The sequence below is a fragment of the Carassius auratus genome, chromosome 33, assembly GCF_003368295.1.
Source record: "Carassius auratus strain Wakin chromosome 33, ASM336829v1, whole genome shotgun sequence".
Taxonomy (NCBI): domain Eukaryota; kingdom Metazoa; phylum Chordata; class Actinopteri; order Cypriniformes; family Cyprinidae; genus Carassius; species Carassius auratus.
Genome location: NC_039275.1, coordinates 332,344 through 350,465, shown reverse-complemented (window position 1 = coordinate 350,465; position 18,122 = coordinate 332,344). Strand labels below are relative to the sequence as shown.

General features: G+C 37.3%; 2 protein-coding genes across 3 annotated transcripts; one reads left to right on the top strand and one right to left on the bottom strand.

The window, feature by feature from the left end:
• Nucleotides 1-1,382: 1,382 nt before the first annotated feature.
• On the bottom strand, nt 1,383-2,577 carry LOC113052826 (fatty acid binding protein 1-B.1-like). The gene is made up of 4 exons (XM_026217278.1): nt 2,437-2,577; nt 1,777-1,949; nt 1,598-1,690; nt 1,383-1,521 (listed from the first exon to the last, which is right to left on the bottom strand). Exons 1-4 carry the CDS (start codon nt 2,537-2,539, stop codon nt 1,468-1,470), a joined length of 423 nt encoding a protein of 140 aa, XP_026073063.1. The 5' UTR covers nt 2,540-2,577; the 3' UTR covers nt 1,383-1,467.
• Nucleotides 2,578-6,025: 3,448 nt separating this feature from the next.
• Nucleotides 6,026-16,971, top strand: LOC113052642 (zinc finger protein 366-like). 2 transcript variants are annotated; one of them, XM_026217016.1, is made up of 5 exons: nt 6,026-6,234; nt 7,810-8,860; nt 10,425-10,616; nt 15,929-16,038; nt 16,135-16,421. In XM_026217016.1, the coding sequence occupies exons 2-5, from the start codon at nt 7,850-7,852 to the stop codon at nt 16,250-16,252; spliced, it is 1,431 nt and encodes a 476-aa protein (XP_026072801.1). In that variant the 5' UTR covers nt 6,026-6,234; nt 7,810-7,849; the 3' UTR covers nt 16,253-16,421. The 2 variants fall into 2 exon arrangements, with proteins under 2 accessions (XP_026072801.1, XP_026072800.1); XM_026217015.1 differs by having other exon boundaries at nt 6,037-6,234; nt 15,864-16,038; nt 16,135-16,971.
• Nucleotides 16,972-18,122: the final 1,151 nt, after the last annotated feature.

Genomic DNA, 18,122 nt, shown 5'->3' with positions numbered 1-18,122 from the left:
AAAATTGTGTTCTACTGTATATTCTCTTTGCTATCCCTGTGTCCTTCAGGAAGGTAAATATATGTGTACTAATATCATTTGAAGAGAATCCCAGAAGTTTCTTGAGTGAATTCCCTTGCACCCCCAAATTCATTATGTTCTCTTTCATCTTTATCCTTTCTCTATAATATTTTTGGCATTCAAGTACCACATGTTCAACAGATTCAATACTACCACAAAATTCACATCGCCCTGTTACATGCTTACCTAAAATATGTAAGCACTCATTCAAACCCATAATCCAGGCCAAGCTGTCTTTTTAAAGCAATAGCCACATCACTTCCTGTGGAAGATACCATTTTGGTGTCAGAGGGGGAGGGGATTTAGAAAAACTTGCTTTTGCCTTGAATTAGTTGTTAAGCTCCTTCTCTGTTAATGGTTGTTGTTTTACCAATTTGGAAGGTTTAAGTGTTGTGTTGGGTGTTTATATTATTTAATTTGATCATTGCAAACTAAAATGTTTGTACCTAGTTGGTATGCTCTATAGGTGTGGCTTCAGCCTATAAATTGGCTGTATGGCTAAAATAATTTCAGTTCTGATTGTGAACTCTAATACTGAGCAGCATTTGGTTTAGCCAGAATTAACACATTGTTGCTATTTAAATTTCACTTTGTACAGTTGTTGTTTATTTTTGTTTTCTCCTGCACTGTAAATGTTTTAGCACCTTCCAATAAAACACAATTTTTGGATTTTGCACAAACTTTTTGTACAGCACTTCATTTCCCTTTTCCACTCCAACTGGTTGGCCCCCTACAATTACTGTAAAGAAGTAGGATGTCTTCCTTCAGAAAATCAATTATCCAGTATATTTCACTGCATTAATTTATGCAAAAATATATAATTCTGAAAATAATTTAGTTTAATATATTTTTCTATTATCTAAAAATATCACATTTATTAATACTGTGGTTTATCAGATGGTTTTCGTTTTATTATTGCAAATTTATCCTAATTTAATGGTGCAACTATCTCAATGTAATTGAGAAGGTAATTAATGATTTATCAAAAATTTATGAAATTTTTTGTGCTGCATTTCAGTAATCCATTATGTATAAACAACTAATTTATTTTCATTCTTTTATGATTTTCTTAATGCAACATGTATGATTTTCTTAATGAGATAATGTGAATAAATCTGTGTTAAACTTATTCACTTTTTATAATAAACAACATAATTGAGGTTCTCATTGTTTTGTGCAGCACTGATGGCAAAAATTAATCATCTGATATTTGTTTAAAGTAGATATTTTCCCCTTTAGTTTAATGTAGTTAAATATAATTTTTTTAAGTAACTTGTAGTCTACCACAACATTCTTTCAAATAATGCAAATAAATCCACGGATCAGATTTTGAGAAATCTTTAATAAAAAAAAACAAATCCAGTCATATTGTTGTTTTTCTCAGGTCATGGAGAGAGTGGACTGCTTTTACGCCAGGCGTTTGCTGATCCTCTTGTAGACGAGGCTGCCGAGAGTCAGAGTCTGAAACACAACATCAGTCAGATCAGTTTAATGTAAAACCTCACATGTGCTGATGAGAACCGCGGATCTCACTCACATTGACCAGTGTGTTTTCATCCACCAGCTCTGTAGTGGATGTGATTTTGTTCAGGACGACCTTCAGCTTGTTTCCATCTTTATTCACGACAGCCTGAAACACAAACGACAGCATGATTATCATCAGTGCAATCAGACACTCATTAAATCCTGCATGCAGGTCTGTGAGCGCAGCGCCACCTTGACTTTCTCTCCGGTCAGGGTTTCGATCTCAGTCTCCTGTCCGAGGGTGAAGCTGTTGGTCAAGACTTTGGGTCCGGTCGTGACGGTCACTTTGAACTGATCTCCGTTCTGCTCAATCTCAGACACGCTCTTGATTTCTTTACCTTTCTCAATCATATCATCAGGAAGACCTGAAACGATAAACAGGTGATTAACCAGTGCAATGCATGCAACACTCAAGCCAACAGTCAGTGCAATACATGCTACGGTCAATGCAATGCATGCAAACACTCAGTGCAATGCATGCAACACTCAGTGCAATGCATGCAACACTCAGTGCAATGCATGCAACACTCAGTGCAATGCATGCAACACTCAGTGCAATGCATGCAACACTCAGTGCAATGCATTAAACACTCAGTGCAATGCATTAAACACTCAGTGCAATGTATTAAACACTCAGTGCAATGCATGCAACACTCAGTGCAATGCATGCAACACTCAGTGCAATGCATGCAACACTCAGTGCAATGCATGCAACACTCAGTGCAATGCATGCAACACTCAGTGCAATGCATGCAACACTCAGTGCAATGCATGCAGCTGGTCAGTTTATCAGCAGTTCATTCAGATCCAGCATAGATCAGATCCATGCAATAATGTTAGATTTTGACTCACCGACGGCCTTCATGAACTCCACGAATCCCTCTTGACTCTCCAGCTGATATTTCCCACTGAACGACATGGTGACCGGTGAATGTGTTGAGTAACTCCAGAGCATTTGAAAGACGCTTTTATATCGTCAGACACAGAGATTAATAATTATTAACCCTGACCTGATGGTCCTGATTGGCCAGTTACTGTGAAATCAGTGGGGTAAAAGAGCACAGATCTATAGATGGTTTGGTCTGATCAGATCACAGCCTTTGACCTTTGCCCTCAGCACCATGACATCATCACTTTACTACTACTTTTATAACCGCTGTAGCTTTTGTTTATTCTTTAAATTAGATTGTAATTTTATATTTTCTGTTTTCACATTAATTTTTAAAAGTTTTAGCACTTATTTTAGTGTCTATATATATATTTTATGTATTGTTTTATATATATATAGTTCATATATATTCTATATGTGTTTTGTCCATTTGTATTTATTAGCTTTAGTTATTTTAGTACTTCAAGTTGAACTAAATAAAAATGATAAATAAGTTTTATTTTATTTCAGTTAGCATTTAATTAATTAAACTAATCAAAAGTGAAAAAATTTTACTTTGGCAACTAAGTAAAATCTTTTTTTTATTTTGTTGCAACAGTTTTTTTGTTCGGTTTTGTAAAGGTTTTCCTGAATATGTCTCTATTGTTCATTTATTTTGGTTTTAGTTATTTAAGTGTTTCGAATCAAATTAATCAAAATGTGTTTTTCATATACAATGTTTTATGTCAGGTAACATTTGTATTTTTATGTATCTCTTATGTTTTAGTCGTTAGTTTAAACCATAATAACCCTGATCATCACACTCAGCTTGAATAACTGTAGGATTATTAATAGCTACATACAAATAAACAGTTGTAATTTTATTGCTAAATATCTGTTCCGGATGTTTGTCAGATGTTAAAATCAGGACGATTCACTGGAAATGATTTCATGCATAAGCGCCTGTGCTTTTTTCAGATCAGGGATCAGTCATGAGTCTGATTAAAATAGCTTTCATAATGGTGTGGTTATAAGGACAGAGCTGTGTTTCTGTGGCCGCTCCACACGTCAAACGTCGTGCGAATGATCCGTAACTGCAGCATAATCGAGTCTTTCAGTGGCTTTGATACGGATCAGAAAACAGGCTTGTGGGATTTCTCACGGGACCAAACTTTCATCCCACATCAGAGGAGATGAGGAGCAGCACAAATGCATCGTAAGCTTGATTTACAAGCACTGAACTGATTTGTGAGCGTCTCTGTGTCTCATTAGCAGCATCACAGACGATGCTCAGTTCCTCTGATGAAATACTCAGCGTTAGTTCGTTTGTACTCTGGACTGCATCTTTCAGAGCTGAATGATTATCAGTGTTTTATCAGAGCGACACCACACTTCAAACACTGATGTAGAGAACACTGTGTCAGCAATAAAACCATAAACCAGCTTTCACAGATTGTGCTTCACCCAGTTTATCTGTTTAAACCGGTATGATGTCAACTTTAAAATATAGATATTTAAAAAATATGTTATTTCTGTTCATGTGTGTTTTATTTTGAGTAGTGAAAACATTTTAGTTAATGATATCAACCCTGCGTAGAGTGCCGTGTGAGGTTCAAACCACCTCGATGACCTTTGACCCTTACCTAGATTTCTACATAGTGACATAGTTTGTTTATCTGCTAGTTTCTTTTTTTTTTTACATGGTATTATTTTCATATTTTTCATTTTAATTTAATGGTTTTGCAAGTTTGTTTCTGTGTAAAGTGTGTTCAACCCATAGGTGTAATGGTTTTTATACTGTACAAACTGTATATTCTATGGTCCTTCACCAACCCTACACCTAACCCTAACCCTCACAGGAAACTTTGGGCATTTTTACTTTCTCAAAAAACTCATTCTGTGTGATTTATAAGTGTTTTGAAAAATGGGGACATGGGTTATGTCCTCATAAGTCACCCTCTCCTTGTAATACCTGTGTCATACCCATGTCATTATACACACACACACACACACACACACAAACACACACTAATGCCCCCCCCCACACACACACACACATTTAGTAAATCTATTTGTTTATACAAATATGAGAAATGTTGCCTTGGCAACTAGCTGAAATAAAATGTTATTTATTTTTATTTATATATATATATATATATATATATATATATATATATATATATATATATATATATATTTTTTTTAGGTAACATTTATTTCAAGGTATAAAAATGTTCCAAGGCTTATAGAATAATAAACAAGCTTAGGACAAACCTATATTGTGACATAACAGAGAATATTTAGCAAAAAGTAGTAAATCAGTGTTATTTCAGTATCAGTAATATACTATTATAGTTTTTATTTAAAAAAAAAAAAAAAATATATATATATATATATATATATGTCTTTTTTTGTCTTTTTTATTTGTATTTTTAGTTTCTATATAGATTTTATTAATAATAATAAACAAATTTGAACGTTTGCCTTGGCAAATAAGTTTTATCTTTCAACCCTGTTGTAAATAATTCTGAATTTAATGAAATGCATTTATTCTTTAGTGTTTAATGATGAATTCATCATGAGCAGGACTCACTGAGAGCTCGTCTGCCCCCTGCAGGACAGCTGGAGATACAGCAGGAGCACACACACACACACACACACACACACACACACACACACACACACACACACACGCACACACGCGCATTGATAAAGACACTTACGGATCAGGACAGTCAATCAGAGGCTTTATTTCTCACCTCTGCTCTGACGAGGCTGTAATTAACCAGTGTTGTCTGATTAGGACACAAACATCTAACACAGATGAACTGAGGTTATGATGTGATAGAGGAACACTGAAGGTCACTGGAGTCTAAAGCTGCTGGACTCTCATTAGATCCACACACACACCAGGTCTAGATATATATATATATATATATATATATATATATATATATATATATATATATATATATATATATATATATATATATATATATATATATATATATATATAAACGTGTGTGTGTGTGTGTGTGTGTGTGTTTGTAAATAAATATATAGATTTAATTATATATATGCATAAAAATATTAATAAAAAAAATCAAGTATGTATTTGTATTCATATAAATATATTTTAGGTTTAGTTATTTATATTGACTTTTATATTGTTAAAAAAACATAATTTACGTAATGTAATCCAAAATATATTTTTGTTTTGTTTAGAGTTTTTGGTTTGTTTTTGTCTTTAACCAAGCCATATAAATCTATACATTATAGCTTTTTGCCATTTTTTGCAGAACGTCTGCACTCATTGTATGTTTGATTTGCGTACACATGAATATATTATCATCTGCTTACGTGTTAAACTGACGCTGTCCTCAATAAAACACAGTGACTTTTAAATAGGACAGTGGTGTAGAGTTATGGCTAGGGGTCAAAGGTCATCAGTCGGCGTGGTTTGCTGGTAACATTACACCTTAAATCAGTGCAGAGATGGAGGAATCAGAAGCAGTGCGGCTCAGATCTCGTCTGTTTGGTGTGTGATCTCCAGTGTAAATGCGTTTCGGAGAGGAATGGAGATGTGTATCTAGTGTTTCCTTATTTTTGAGCAGGAAAGCACAGGCTTGTTGACTTCCTCTCCCTCCCTTCCTTCCTTCTCTGCGAAGGTACTCATCTGAAAAATGAGAACAAAGTGATTGTTCCTGTTCTCTTTCTTAAGTCACTTCAAATGCTGTTTGTGCGGCTGGAGCTCATTGTGAGGAGAGCAGAGCAGGAGACAGGTAAGACACACACACACACACACACACACACACCGATGCACTTTACAGGTGCAGGTGTTCAGTTATGGATCTTGTAATAATCAAATGTTCACATGATCTGCTAACATGCTGAAAATGATGTTCTTCTCCAGTATTTTTGTCTTGTTTTCCAATGCAAATGTCAAAAGATTCTTAAATCAAGATATATCAGCTAACAAATGCAAAATTAAGTGAATGCACTTGAAATGAAAACATTTTATATTTTTTTGTCCATCGGTATATGTTTGTTCTTGTTTAAGGCAGAAACTCACTTCATTTTGATGCATTTTTCAGCAAACGACTTCATATCATATGTTAAGAATTTAGCGATATCTGACAAAAATAAAATTTTTCCGAATGCAACACAAATGCACAACTCGATCATAATGTTTTTGCAAAAGGAAAACGTTCAGTGCATGTAGTTTTTAGTACATAATCTGCATGTTCAGTCTGAAATGTATGATTATGCATGTGAATTCTTCATTTGAGGACAGTTTCCGTCTGCTGTCTGTGTTTGTGTCAGTAAGATGCCCTTCGTCTGTTTAAGGCAGAAGTATTTGGTGTTGTTTGCATTAGTTGGACTGTATTTCCTCGCTGAGATATGATTGTATTCTCGAATGACAGCACCGGCGAATGGCTTGTAATGAAAAAGAGAAGTTCCAGTCGTAATGCAGTGAAAATGAAACTCAGAGGAAGAGCAGAGACCGTTCAGTTCTGAGAGTTCAGATCCAACGAAAACCAGCAGATCTTGAGTTTGATTCAATCTGTCTTTACGATAAGAGCACGAAGGGAAGATACTGTAAGTAACTAGTGTTTTTCAGTACAAAAACTATCTTAAATCAAGGTACATTTAAGGTAAATGAGTAAAATTTGAAAAGAAAACGCTTAAGAATGAAGTGAGTAAAACACAGAAACATCAGCCGGAGTAGTCAGAAAATGAAACTAAATTCAAAGTGAAAATTATTATTTTTCTGACCCATTGGCAGATATTTTTCTTGTTTTATGCAAAAGCTCACCTAAGTTGGATACACTAAAGTATCCAAGTATCTGGGGAAGAACATACATTTTTTGCAGCAGTGCTTGCAACGCCAAGGTCAAGGGTTCGATTCCCTGCAAATGCATGAACTGATCGAATGTGACCCTGGAGCACAAAAGCAGTCTTGAGTCTGTGGTGTATATTTGTAGCAATAGCCAAAAATACATTGGATGAGTCAAAATTATCGATTTTTCTTTAATGCCAAAAATCATAAGGATATTAAGTACAGATTATATTCCTTGAAGATATTTAGTAAATTTTCTACCATAAACATCAAAAATTCATTTTTGTTTAGTAATATGCATTGCTAAGAATTCATTTGGACAACTTTAAAAGCGAATTTCTCGATGTTTAGATGTTTTTGCACACAAATAGCGTCCTCCTAACCAACTATACATCAATGGAAAGATGATTTAAAATTGACACTTAAGTCTGGTTTTGTGCTCCAGGGTCACATTTCTGTCAACGTTTCTGTCAGATGCATGAACGCAGTAACTCATTCCACATGTTTTGAATGGCAGGTGATGGAGGATTTGATATGAAGGTGTAGAAATCTCCAGCATGGATTCGAACGAGAGCGAATGCAAGCGTCCAGAGGACTTCGCCAGCAGAAGCGTCGACCTTTCTCTTCTTCCCTATCCTCTTCCTCGCCCCGTCATGCCTCAGCCGCGCCGATACGTCCCAGACATGATCGATCTGAACCGGCTGCGTCTCCATCGTGTCGTCCAGGTGAAGCAGGAGTGTCCTCCGCTGTGGCCTCCGTCGCCTCCGTTACTCCTGCGCTCTCCTGCTCCCTACTTGCCTTCTTTCCATCCCAGTCTGGTCCCGTTCCCGTTCCTCCTGCCCGGCTCCATCCCACACCTCTCTCCGAACCCCTTCTACCCTACAGAGGCCGCACGGTTCCGCCGCAGGAGCCAAGAAGCCAGCAAAGCCGAAAAGCTGAACGTGCACGTGGACGACAGCTACTATATAGACGTGGGCGGCGATCAGAAGCGCTGGAAGTGCCGCATGTGCGAGAAATCCTACACGTCCAAATACAACCTGATCACACACATCCTGGGCCACAGCGGCATCAAGCCGCACGGATGCAAGCTCTGCGGGAAACTCTTCAAGCAGCTGAGCCACCTGCACACACACATGCTGACGCACCAGGGCTCACGGCCGCACAAGTGCCAGGTGTGCCACAAAGCCTTCACGCAGACCAGCCACCTGAAGAGACACATGATGCAGCACAGCGACGTCAAGCCGTACAGCTGCGGCGTCTGCGGCCGGGGCTTCGCGTATCCCAGCGAGCTGCGCGCGCACGAGCTCAAGCACGAGAGAGGACAGGAGAACGTGTGTGTGGAGTGTGGACTCGACTTCCCAACGCTGGCACAGCTCAAACGCCACCTGACAGCGCACCGCGGCCCCGTGCAGTACGACTGCAGCGAATGCGGCAAGAGCTTCCAGTATCCCAGCCAGCTGCAGAACCACATGATGAAGCACAAGGACATCCGGCCGTTCATCTGCAGCGAGTGCGGGATGGAGTTCGTCCAGTCACACCACCTCAAGCAGCACGTGCTCACGCACAAGGTACGAGGAGGGACTGTGACCAAGGCTATGCTTTAGAAAAGATTCTTTGCAGTTTAAAATAGTTCCGGTCTTTAAAAAAAAAAAAAAAATTAATAAAATTAGAAATTTTCTTTTACTGTAATTTTTTTTTACTGTAATTTTTTTTTTAAGATAATTGCAGTAGAACATGCAATTTCAGTCTTTAATATTTAAAAAGAAGGAAAATTAATAAAAAAAGGCAAAAACACAACAAAATCACAAACATTTATTAAAATTAAAAAGGGAATGGAAAATCTAAAATTAAAACCTACACTGTAAAAATTATTTTTCACTGCATTCTTTTTATATAATTGCAGTAGAAAATATAATTTCAGTCTTTAATATTTAAAAAGACTTTTAAAAAATATATAAAAATGGCAAAACACTACAAGATTATTAAAACTTTAACCAAAATAAAATGAGAATATAAATATTAAAAAAAACTACACAGTAAAAATTTATTTTTCAAACTTTTGAAAATACAGTTTTAGTCTTTCTATTTCAAAATTCCATTTTAATTCAATATGTTTCTTTGTCTTTATTTGTGAAATTTACTAAAAATTTCTGACTGAAAATAGTTTCAAAGAAAATCCTACACCAACTTTTACAGCGTAATTCAAAATATGACAAAAAAAAAAAATCTAAACTGTTCTTGAGAAGTACAGTGTACTTTTGACAAATGTACTTGAAAATTGCATCAAATATCTAAAAATGCATTTTTTGAAAAGCAAAATTACTTTATAATAAAATATTAAGTCTTGTTTAAAAAAAAATGCTATAGGATTCAGAAAAGTCAACTTGTTTTTCCATTTGAATTACAGTACGTTGATTTTCTGAGAACAGTTACAGATATTTGTTCTTGTTTTAAGCATAAACTTACTTCATTTCAGTCAGATCTCCGATAACAAGACTGCGTATTGTTTTATTTTGCTTCTCAAGTAAAACAAAACAAGAATAAATCCCACACATTATCCATACTCGCAAATCTATCAAAAATAGACTTATTCACTTGCAACCTTCAGTCCTTTAGATACATGGATAACAACAAACAAGACTAAAATATAGATTCAATCACAACTCAATACAAAGAGCAACTAACCATAAATGAATAAATGCAGACTTACTTTGAATAGGAAGAAGAAAGCACTTCTCATTTCTCCTGTTGCTAATATCAAAAGTTGAGCACCAATTAAAATCAAACTGTAACATGCAGATGAAACACGAACAGGGTGTGATGCCCTCATCCTGCAATAATCATAAACAAAACTGCACAAGACACAAGAAAATACAACCAAGACTCAAATAAACATGCATAAAAATGGTTTGTGAGAACATAAAAACTCCCAAAATACAAGACACATTTGGAAACCATTGATGAACCAATTTCAGTGTTTGCTTTTAAGTATATTTTCTTAATAAGATTGTATCACTACTAGATGTCCAGTGTAAAATCAGTGAATGCATGAACTGATCAAACGTCTGTAACATGAAATCTAAAGACCACTGGCTTCTCATGGACTGTTGTTTCTACTCTAATGTGTTTCAGGGAGTGAAGGAGCACAAGTGTCGCATCTGTGGCCGTGAGTTCACGCTTCTGGCGAACATGAAGCGACACGTTCTGATTCACACCAACATCCGAGCGTATCAGTGCCAGCTGTGCTACAAGAGTTTCGTCCAGAAGCAGACGCTCAAGGCTCACATGATCGTCCACTCCGACATCAAGCCCTACAAGTGCAAGGTGCGTCGCCGACTCAATGGCATTCGTTCAGGCTTTCTGCAGGTTTGGAAGGAATCAATCAAAGGCAATATGGTCTCTAAAAGTAAATGTCTTCAAAGTTTGAAAATACAGCTTCCAATAGATCTCCCATTTATTCAAAACTTAAGGTTTGAATAGCTCTGCCCTAGAAAATTGAAATATTTTTTACTGAAAAATTTTGATCACGCTGCTAAAGAAAGTGTATTGTGTTACGGAGAAGATTCTTAACTCAAGACACATTTACTTGAGAAGCAAAACGACTTTTCGAAGATGATCAAAGTGAAAAATCAACTGAATTCTCAGAAGTTTCTCAGAAAACAAGACTTAATTTCTTCAGTTTGCTTCTGGAAAATGACAGAAATACTGAGTAAGAGCATATTTTTTGCATTGCATGCAACATTTAATTCCACGACCTTATGACTTTAAGACTTTATGCTCTGGCTTTAATTTGTGCCTTTTTTAGACCTGCAGAAACCCTTTTAATTTAATACCTAGAAGCAATGCAAAGCTGCTTGTGTTGTTAACAGATTAGATTAAAGTGTAAAAGTGGAGGGATGCATCATGAATATACAGTATAACTTCAGTTCTTCAGTGACTGTAGTGTAATAAGGATGCACAGACGTCCAGCTCTTATTGGGTTCTTGGTTGTTCTGGAATGCATGTGACCTTGGGCTGGTCCCAACGATGACTAGATACGTTTTTGGCAGTTGAGTGTCTCCTCGTCTATAGGAAGGATATCGCTGCACAAACTGACTGTGTAACAATGGCTTTCTCGTCCCCTGAGAACAAGCCCCACAAATAGATTTCATCTCGCTTTCTCTTGTGCTCAGGAGCACTTCCTGTTTTCTCACGGTCCATTCGGACAGTTTACAGTCCCTCTATCCTCCTGAAGGAAAGGAAAGGACCACCCTAAAAAAAAAAGAGTGCAGAGGATAAATGGCCCTGCCCTCTGTAAACTCCTTCATGTTCCTGAGAGAAACTCTCAGCTGTTTACTGTAACTCTCTGAAACGCTTTCAGATATGTGGCTTTACCTTTGGTGAAGGGGTCTGTAGACTTTAATACAGTAACAACCAATTTAAGACATCAGTCGCTCCACTGCTCTGTTTTTGCTGCGTTGAATTGCACAACAGAATACATTTTGCTGGCAGAGCAAAAATAAACATAATATCTGTCCATATTATGTGTGAAATCCCAGTTACTCAATAACATGAACTTCTTGTTTACACTGCAAAAAAAAAAAAAAGTTGTCCTTCCTCAGTGTTTTTGTCTTTGAAATATCGAAATAGTCTTAAATCGAGATACATTTAATTGATACTTTAAAAGAGTCTTGTTTTTTGAGAAACTGGTCCAAATCAAGTGACTTTGATAAAACGAGAAAAAGAACTGCAGATGGGGTGAGAAATGTTTAAAAATCACGCAAACCTTGATTGTTAAGATAGTTGTACCTGAAAAGTAAAAATAAATAAATAAATAGGTTATTGTGACTTTTTATATCTTACACAATTGTAAGATATAAAATTCTGAGGGGAAAATAACTCAGAATTGCAAGATATAAGCTTAAAATCTTTAAGAATTGTGAGATAAAGTAGCAATTATCTTTTATTTTTTATTCAGTGGTGGAGACGGGCTTTCATAGCTTTGCGATTTAAAAAGCAAAAACAAGCGGTTTTCCGACGAATTCACGCGACCAGATTAGCCGCGAAAATGTGTTTGCGGAAGTTCCCTTTCGATACTACAGTCGTACTACGTCTTGCTAGATGCTTATTGGAAAAAATATTTTTTCTCCTGAACTGAATCAAGCTCACGCCGACACTAAGCCTCGCTCCTCTCTTCGCTTTGCTCTGCGAGCTTCGAGTTCTCGCTCTCCCTGCTGCGCCTCGATCCACGTCTCAAACTTATGATCAACGACCCTCCTACTTCGAGTGGCTCTATCTTCCTAATTAGATCGGAGCAGAGAAAGAAGTCTGCCCCTGTTGGTTCGTGGAAGGCAGCCTCCCCGTGCCCATCTTTCTCTCCTCTCTGTTACCATCAGAGGAACCAATAACGAGTTCGTTGGGTGAACGATCAGACTGTAGCAATCTTGCTTGTTACCAGACTGCCCTTCTGAGCCCAGTTATGTTGAGGTATAAACTGCAAAACTCACAGGTATGAAGCGGATCTCAAGATAATTTGTTCAGCATTATTGATCTACCAGAGTGTTTACTGAAAGTGAAAGTGAATGTCATACAGCCAAGTATGGTGACCCATACTCAGAATAGGTGTTGTGCATTTAACCGATATAAAGTACACACACACACATACACCGTGAACACACACCCGGACCAGTGGGCATCATTTATGCTACAGCGCCCAGGGAACAATTGGGCAAACTCTCTAACCACTAGGCCACGACTTCCCCATTCTTTAAGATCATCAAAGCCACAACTTCCGTTGCATGTGTGGCGTCACGGAACAGGGGATGTCTTGCAGAAGGTCACTGGTCGAAGGCGGAAAAAGGGCTTCCACATTAACTGCCTGGAGATGCTAGCAGTATGTCAACCCTATCAGTTCTACCTGCCAGTCCTGAAAGTATGCCAATCCGATTGGACAACATGTCTGTGGTGTCCTACATAAATCACCAGGGAGGATGAACAAGTTATCAAGGAGTAATGCCATCAGTTATCAGGGGAGTGGATGCTCCATCCACAAACGGTTCAGAGAATCTGGGAGACCTTCGCCCTTAGAAGACAACTCTCACTGCCCAGTTCATTTCTTAAAAACCATGAATGCATTGGCCCAACCTCCTACTTTATGCTTTCCCCACGATCACTCTATCCCACAGGTAATCAGGCGAGTAAGGTTCTCCTGGTGGACCTGTTTGGATGAACCAGCTGTGGCTATCAGAGCTAACTCAGCTGTTGATAGCGGCCCCTTGGCCTGTTCCACTGAGACGGATTCTCCTTTCTCAAGCAGACGGGACAATATGGCACCCTCGGCCTAACTAAACCCCTCCACCTTTGGTCGCTCAACCGGAGCCTTCCAGCCTCCCAGAACAAGTTTTGAAAACAATTTCGGAGGCTAGAGACCCATATACGAGATGCCACTACATCTTGATGTGATCTGCTTGGTGACTAAACCACGGCAAAGACCCTCAGACTACCGATTTGACAGAGATGTTATAAGTTATAATCTGCCCTTCGAGCCACTACAGTATGCCAGCATTCGTTCGCTATCACTGAAGACTGCCTTGCTCCTAGCACTGGCATCAGTAAAGCAAATAGGGGACCTGCAGGCGCTCTTTTTAAGCCCTGCCTGCCTGGAATATGGGCCTAATTACAAAGTCATCCTGAAACCAAGGCCTGGTTACATACTCCACTCTGTTCAGAGCACAAGTTATTACCGCACTTCCTCCCTCTGAAGAGGACAGATTAGTAGACAACATCTCGCTGGCATACACTTCCTTCAATGCCCCATTGGAGTAAAGGCCCACATGACTAGAGGCATTGCCTCATCTTGGGCATGGTCCAGTGGTGTGTCCATTGTGGATATTTGTGAGGCAGCCGGCTGGGCCTCACTGACCACATTTGCAAGGTTTTATAACCTGGAAGTCCCAGCAAGACTTAGTACTCGTTCGCTTATCTCAGGGAACCAAGGTTACATTTTCACCCACATGCGTAACTCTCAATCGCGTAGTTCCCAGGTCCGTGGTTTTCCCATGGAATTGTGCTACTTTTACACTGTTGCAGGTTTTTTTGTGGTTTAACCTCTTAACTGTCACTCACGTTTTTGAAGATAGACTTGAATGTGCATGATACAAACCTAAATTTTTATAATTCATGACTGAAAACATTTTGTAACATGATTTTGATGTGCCATTTACATAGTAATGCAATGTCTGATTTTAAAATGGGTTTTAAAGGATGAATTTTGAGATTTTATGTTTTCAAGTGATATATAACTTCTTATGATTTCTAAAATGTGATAGAGAAAAAGGCAACAAGGAAGTCTTTTTTTAAACGAAGGTCAAAGCTCCTTTTGTAATGTAGATTTCTAAAGGGTGCACTCTTGTCATAAATTGATCTATTACTTTTCCTACATAATTTTTAACAAAAAATATTGGTATAATATATATTTGGGAGTCTTAGACCTTTCCAACGATATATAGTTTGTCAAGAATAGATTAAATTTGATTGTAATATAGTATAGTCAACGTAGGCGTCCCGTATACAGGACGGGGGATATTTAACAGGTAAAAGCAATCTCCCCGGAATGCATAGAATTCTTTTGGAATGACTGGATTTCGTCCGCGAAATTTCACTGAGCAACGATAAACACATTTAGAAATCATCATCATTGTTCTTGGTATCAGGTGACCACCTGCGATCTCATCGCATTGATATTCGGTTAATAATGATGAGTGATTTGTCGGGTAGTTCACAACAAGAATGAAGGCATTTTTGAGTGGAAGATTGTTTCTGCCAAGGAATAAAAAAAGTAATGTAAATGCGACTTTTTAGCTCACAATTATGACTTTGTTCCTTGCAATTTAGAGTTCATATGTGGCAATTCCAACACTATCTCACGACCAATTCGTACGTATTTTACGAGGTGGCTTATTCGTACGAATTTGTACGACCTCATTCATACGATTTTATACGATTTGTCTAACGGTTAGGTTTAGGTGAGGGGTTAGGTGTAGGTCATTCGTACAAATTCATACAAATCATACAACTCGTAAAATACGTACGATTTGGCAAAAATCATATGAAATTGTACGAGTGTGGTCGTACGAATTCGTACGAATAAGCCACCTTGTAAAATATGTACGAATTGCCGTGAGATCGGGTTGGGAAATTCTGAATTGTTGTTTGTTTTCGGTTTGTTTGAGTTTGCATCTCACAATTCAGTTTCAAATGTTCTGTTTCCGTCACAGAATAAAAATAAATAAAAAGGTAATTGCGACTTTTTAATCTTAGTTAATTTTTGAATTTTTTGTTTCAGTCACAGAATATAAATTAATTAATTAATTAAAAGAAGGTAATTGCGACTTTTTATCCAGTTCTGAATTCATATCTCACAATTCTGGCCTTGTTTCTTATTCATAACTGTGGGATGCCAACTCAAAAATGTGAAAAAAAAGGACATACATTATCCTTTTCATTGTTTTATTCCATGACAAGCTTCCATACATTTGTCTTTAAACGTGATTGACCAGGTCAAAGATTTCTGAAGAGTTACTCTCTTTACAGCTGTGTGGAAAGGAGTTTAACAGAATGCATAATCTGATGGGCCACATGCACTTGCATTCTGACAGCAAACCCTTCAAATGTCTTTACTGCGCCAGCAAGTTCACCCTGAAGGGAAACCTGACGCGCCACATGAAGGTCAAACACGGGATCATGGACCAAGGCCTGGATGCTCGCGGTGAGAAGCTTTATATATATATAGATCAGTCCTCTGAAGCTGTTCTCTCTGTTGTTGGTCTTGTATGATGTTGATGGTGTCTCTGGATGCTCTCAGTCTTCAGGAGACGAGGACGGCTGTGTCTCTCCGGTCCTCTGCGGATCCTGTCCCGCATCGGTCAGGAAGAGCCCTTCGATCTGTCCCAGAAGAAGCAGATGCGTCTGTCTCAGTCTGACGGCGGGAGCTCGGGCCGAGAAGAAGACGAGGACAGTCTGTACCGAATGAGCCAGGACAGTCCTGACCCTTACAAGGCCCGAGAAGAGGAGGAGGACGAGGAGGAAGAGAAGAAGAAACCGGACGACACGCACTTCTACAGCGATAAAGACGACGAGTTCTGAGGGACAACGAGACAAACACTTCTCGTGTGGAAGATGTACAGAAATCTACTAACACTGCAATATCTACTAACAATATTTTGTATCGTGTTCAAATGTCTAAGCATTTTCTTAAATTAAGATGCATTTACTTGAGAAGCGAAAATATCTGCCAATAGACTTTTAAGCAAATTAATTTTTACATTAAAAAGTCATTTCACTTTTCATGTAAATGCATATTGATTTAAGAATGCTTCTAATTTTGTTATGTAAAACAATGTTTATTTTTTTTAAGTGAAAGTATCTTGATTTTCAGAAGAAGTGTAGCATTGTTTAGTCTTCCTTGATAATATTTCGTAATGTTTATTAGAATTAATATAATTGAGAGAAGAAAACTGATATTTTTCTGACCGTTGCCTTCAATGGAGGTGTTCTTGCTTTGCTCTGACTTTGATAAATTAATGATTTTTGATAGTTTTGTATTTTTGTAAACACATGGATAATTTTATTTGCCTGTCAATCAACTGCAGTGTGAACGCTGATCAATATTTATGTACAATAAATTCATTTAAAGATTAAACTCGACCTGAATTTTGACCTTTAAAGTCAAGTCACCTTTATTTATATAGTGGTTTAAACAAAATACATTGCGTCGAAGCAACTGAACTGAATATTAATTAGGAAAACAGTGTGTCAATAATGCAAAATGATAGTTAAAGGCAGTTCATCATTGAATTCAATGATGTCATCTCTGTTCATCACTATACAATCCTCATGAATTAATATTCACAAACTATAAATATATTTTTACACATCACTGGAAAAATGATTTCCTCTGTATTTTTACTTGTTTTCCGAAAAAAAAAAAAACTGAAGATACTTTACTCAAGATATATTTACCGAAGATGCAAAATGATTTGTTTTCAGGAAAAATGCATCAAAATTAATTTAATTTATGCTTAAAATAAGAGATGGGGTCAGAAAAACAATTCAAAGGGAAAACAAATGGATTTCTCTGACCCCATTTCTTGTTTTAAACATAACCACTTCATATTAATAATATTTTTATAAAACAAGTTAATGTATCTTGTTTAAAGAATGCACTGAAAACAAGGTAAAAAAACACGTTGCAATATCAGAGCAGCCAGCCACGCAAATACATTCTGAAGCAAACTTAAATGTAGTCTATTTTTACTCTACAACCTTTTGGACAGGTTTTCTTCCTTAAAAAGAGTAACACACTTCCTCAGCAGAGAAAAGGAAGTATTGGAGAATAAGCAGCAGTTCTGATCAAACACGCTGCAGGAGTCCGAACCCTTTACACAAGATAACGCACTTCTCATTGTTGATGCCTGTTGTTTCCCAGAAAAAGAACAAAAAATACATTCTGACTTGTACAACAATGCAAGCAGAGTTTGGCAGCATCCACCAGTCTAACCACATACACACTTCTGTTTTGGAATAATTCTGTTTTTTTTTTTTTTTAATAAACCCCATAATTATTCCAAAAATAAATGTAAATTTAGAATGATTTCTGAAGATCATGTGACACTGAAGACTGGAGGAATGATGTTGAAAATACAGCAGTGCATCACAGAAATAAATTATATTTTAACAGATATACACATTGAAAACAGCTGTTTTACATTGAAATATTATTTCACATTTTTACTGTATGTTTGATCAGATTCGGATTAAAAATAAATAAATAAACACTTAAAATTTCAAAAT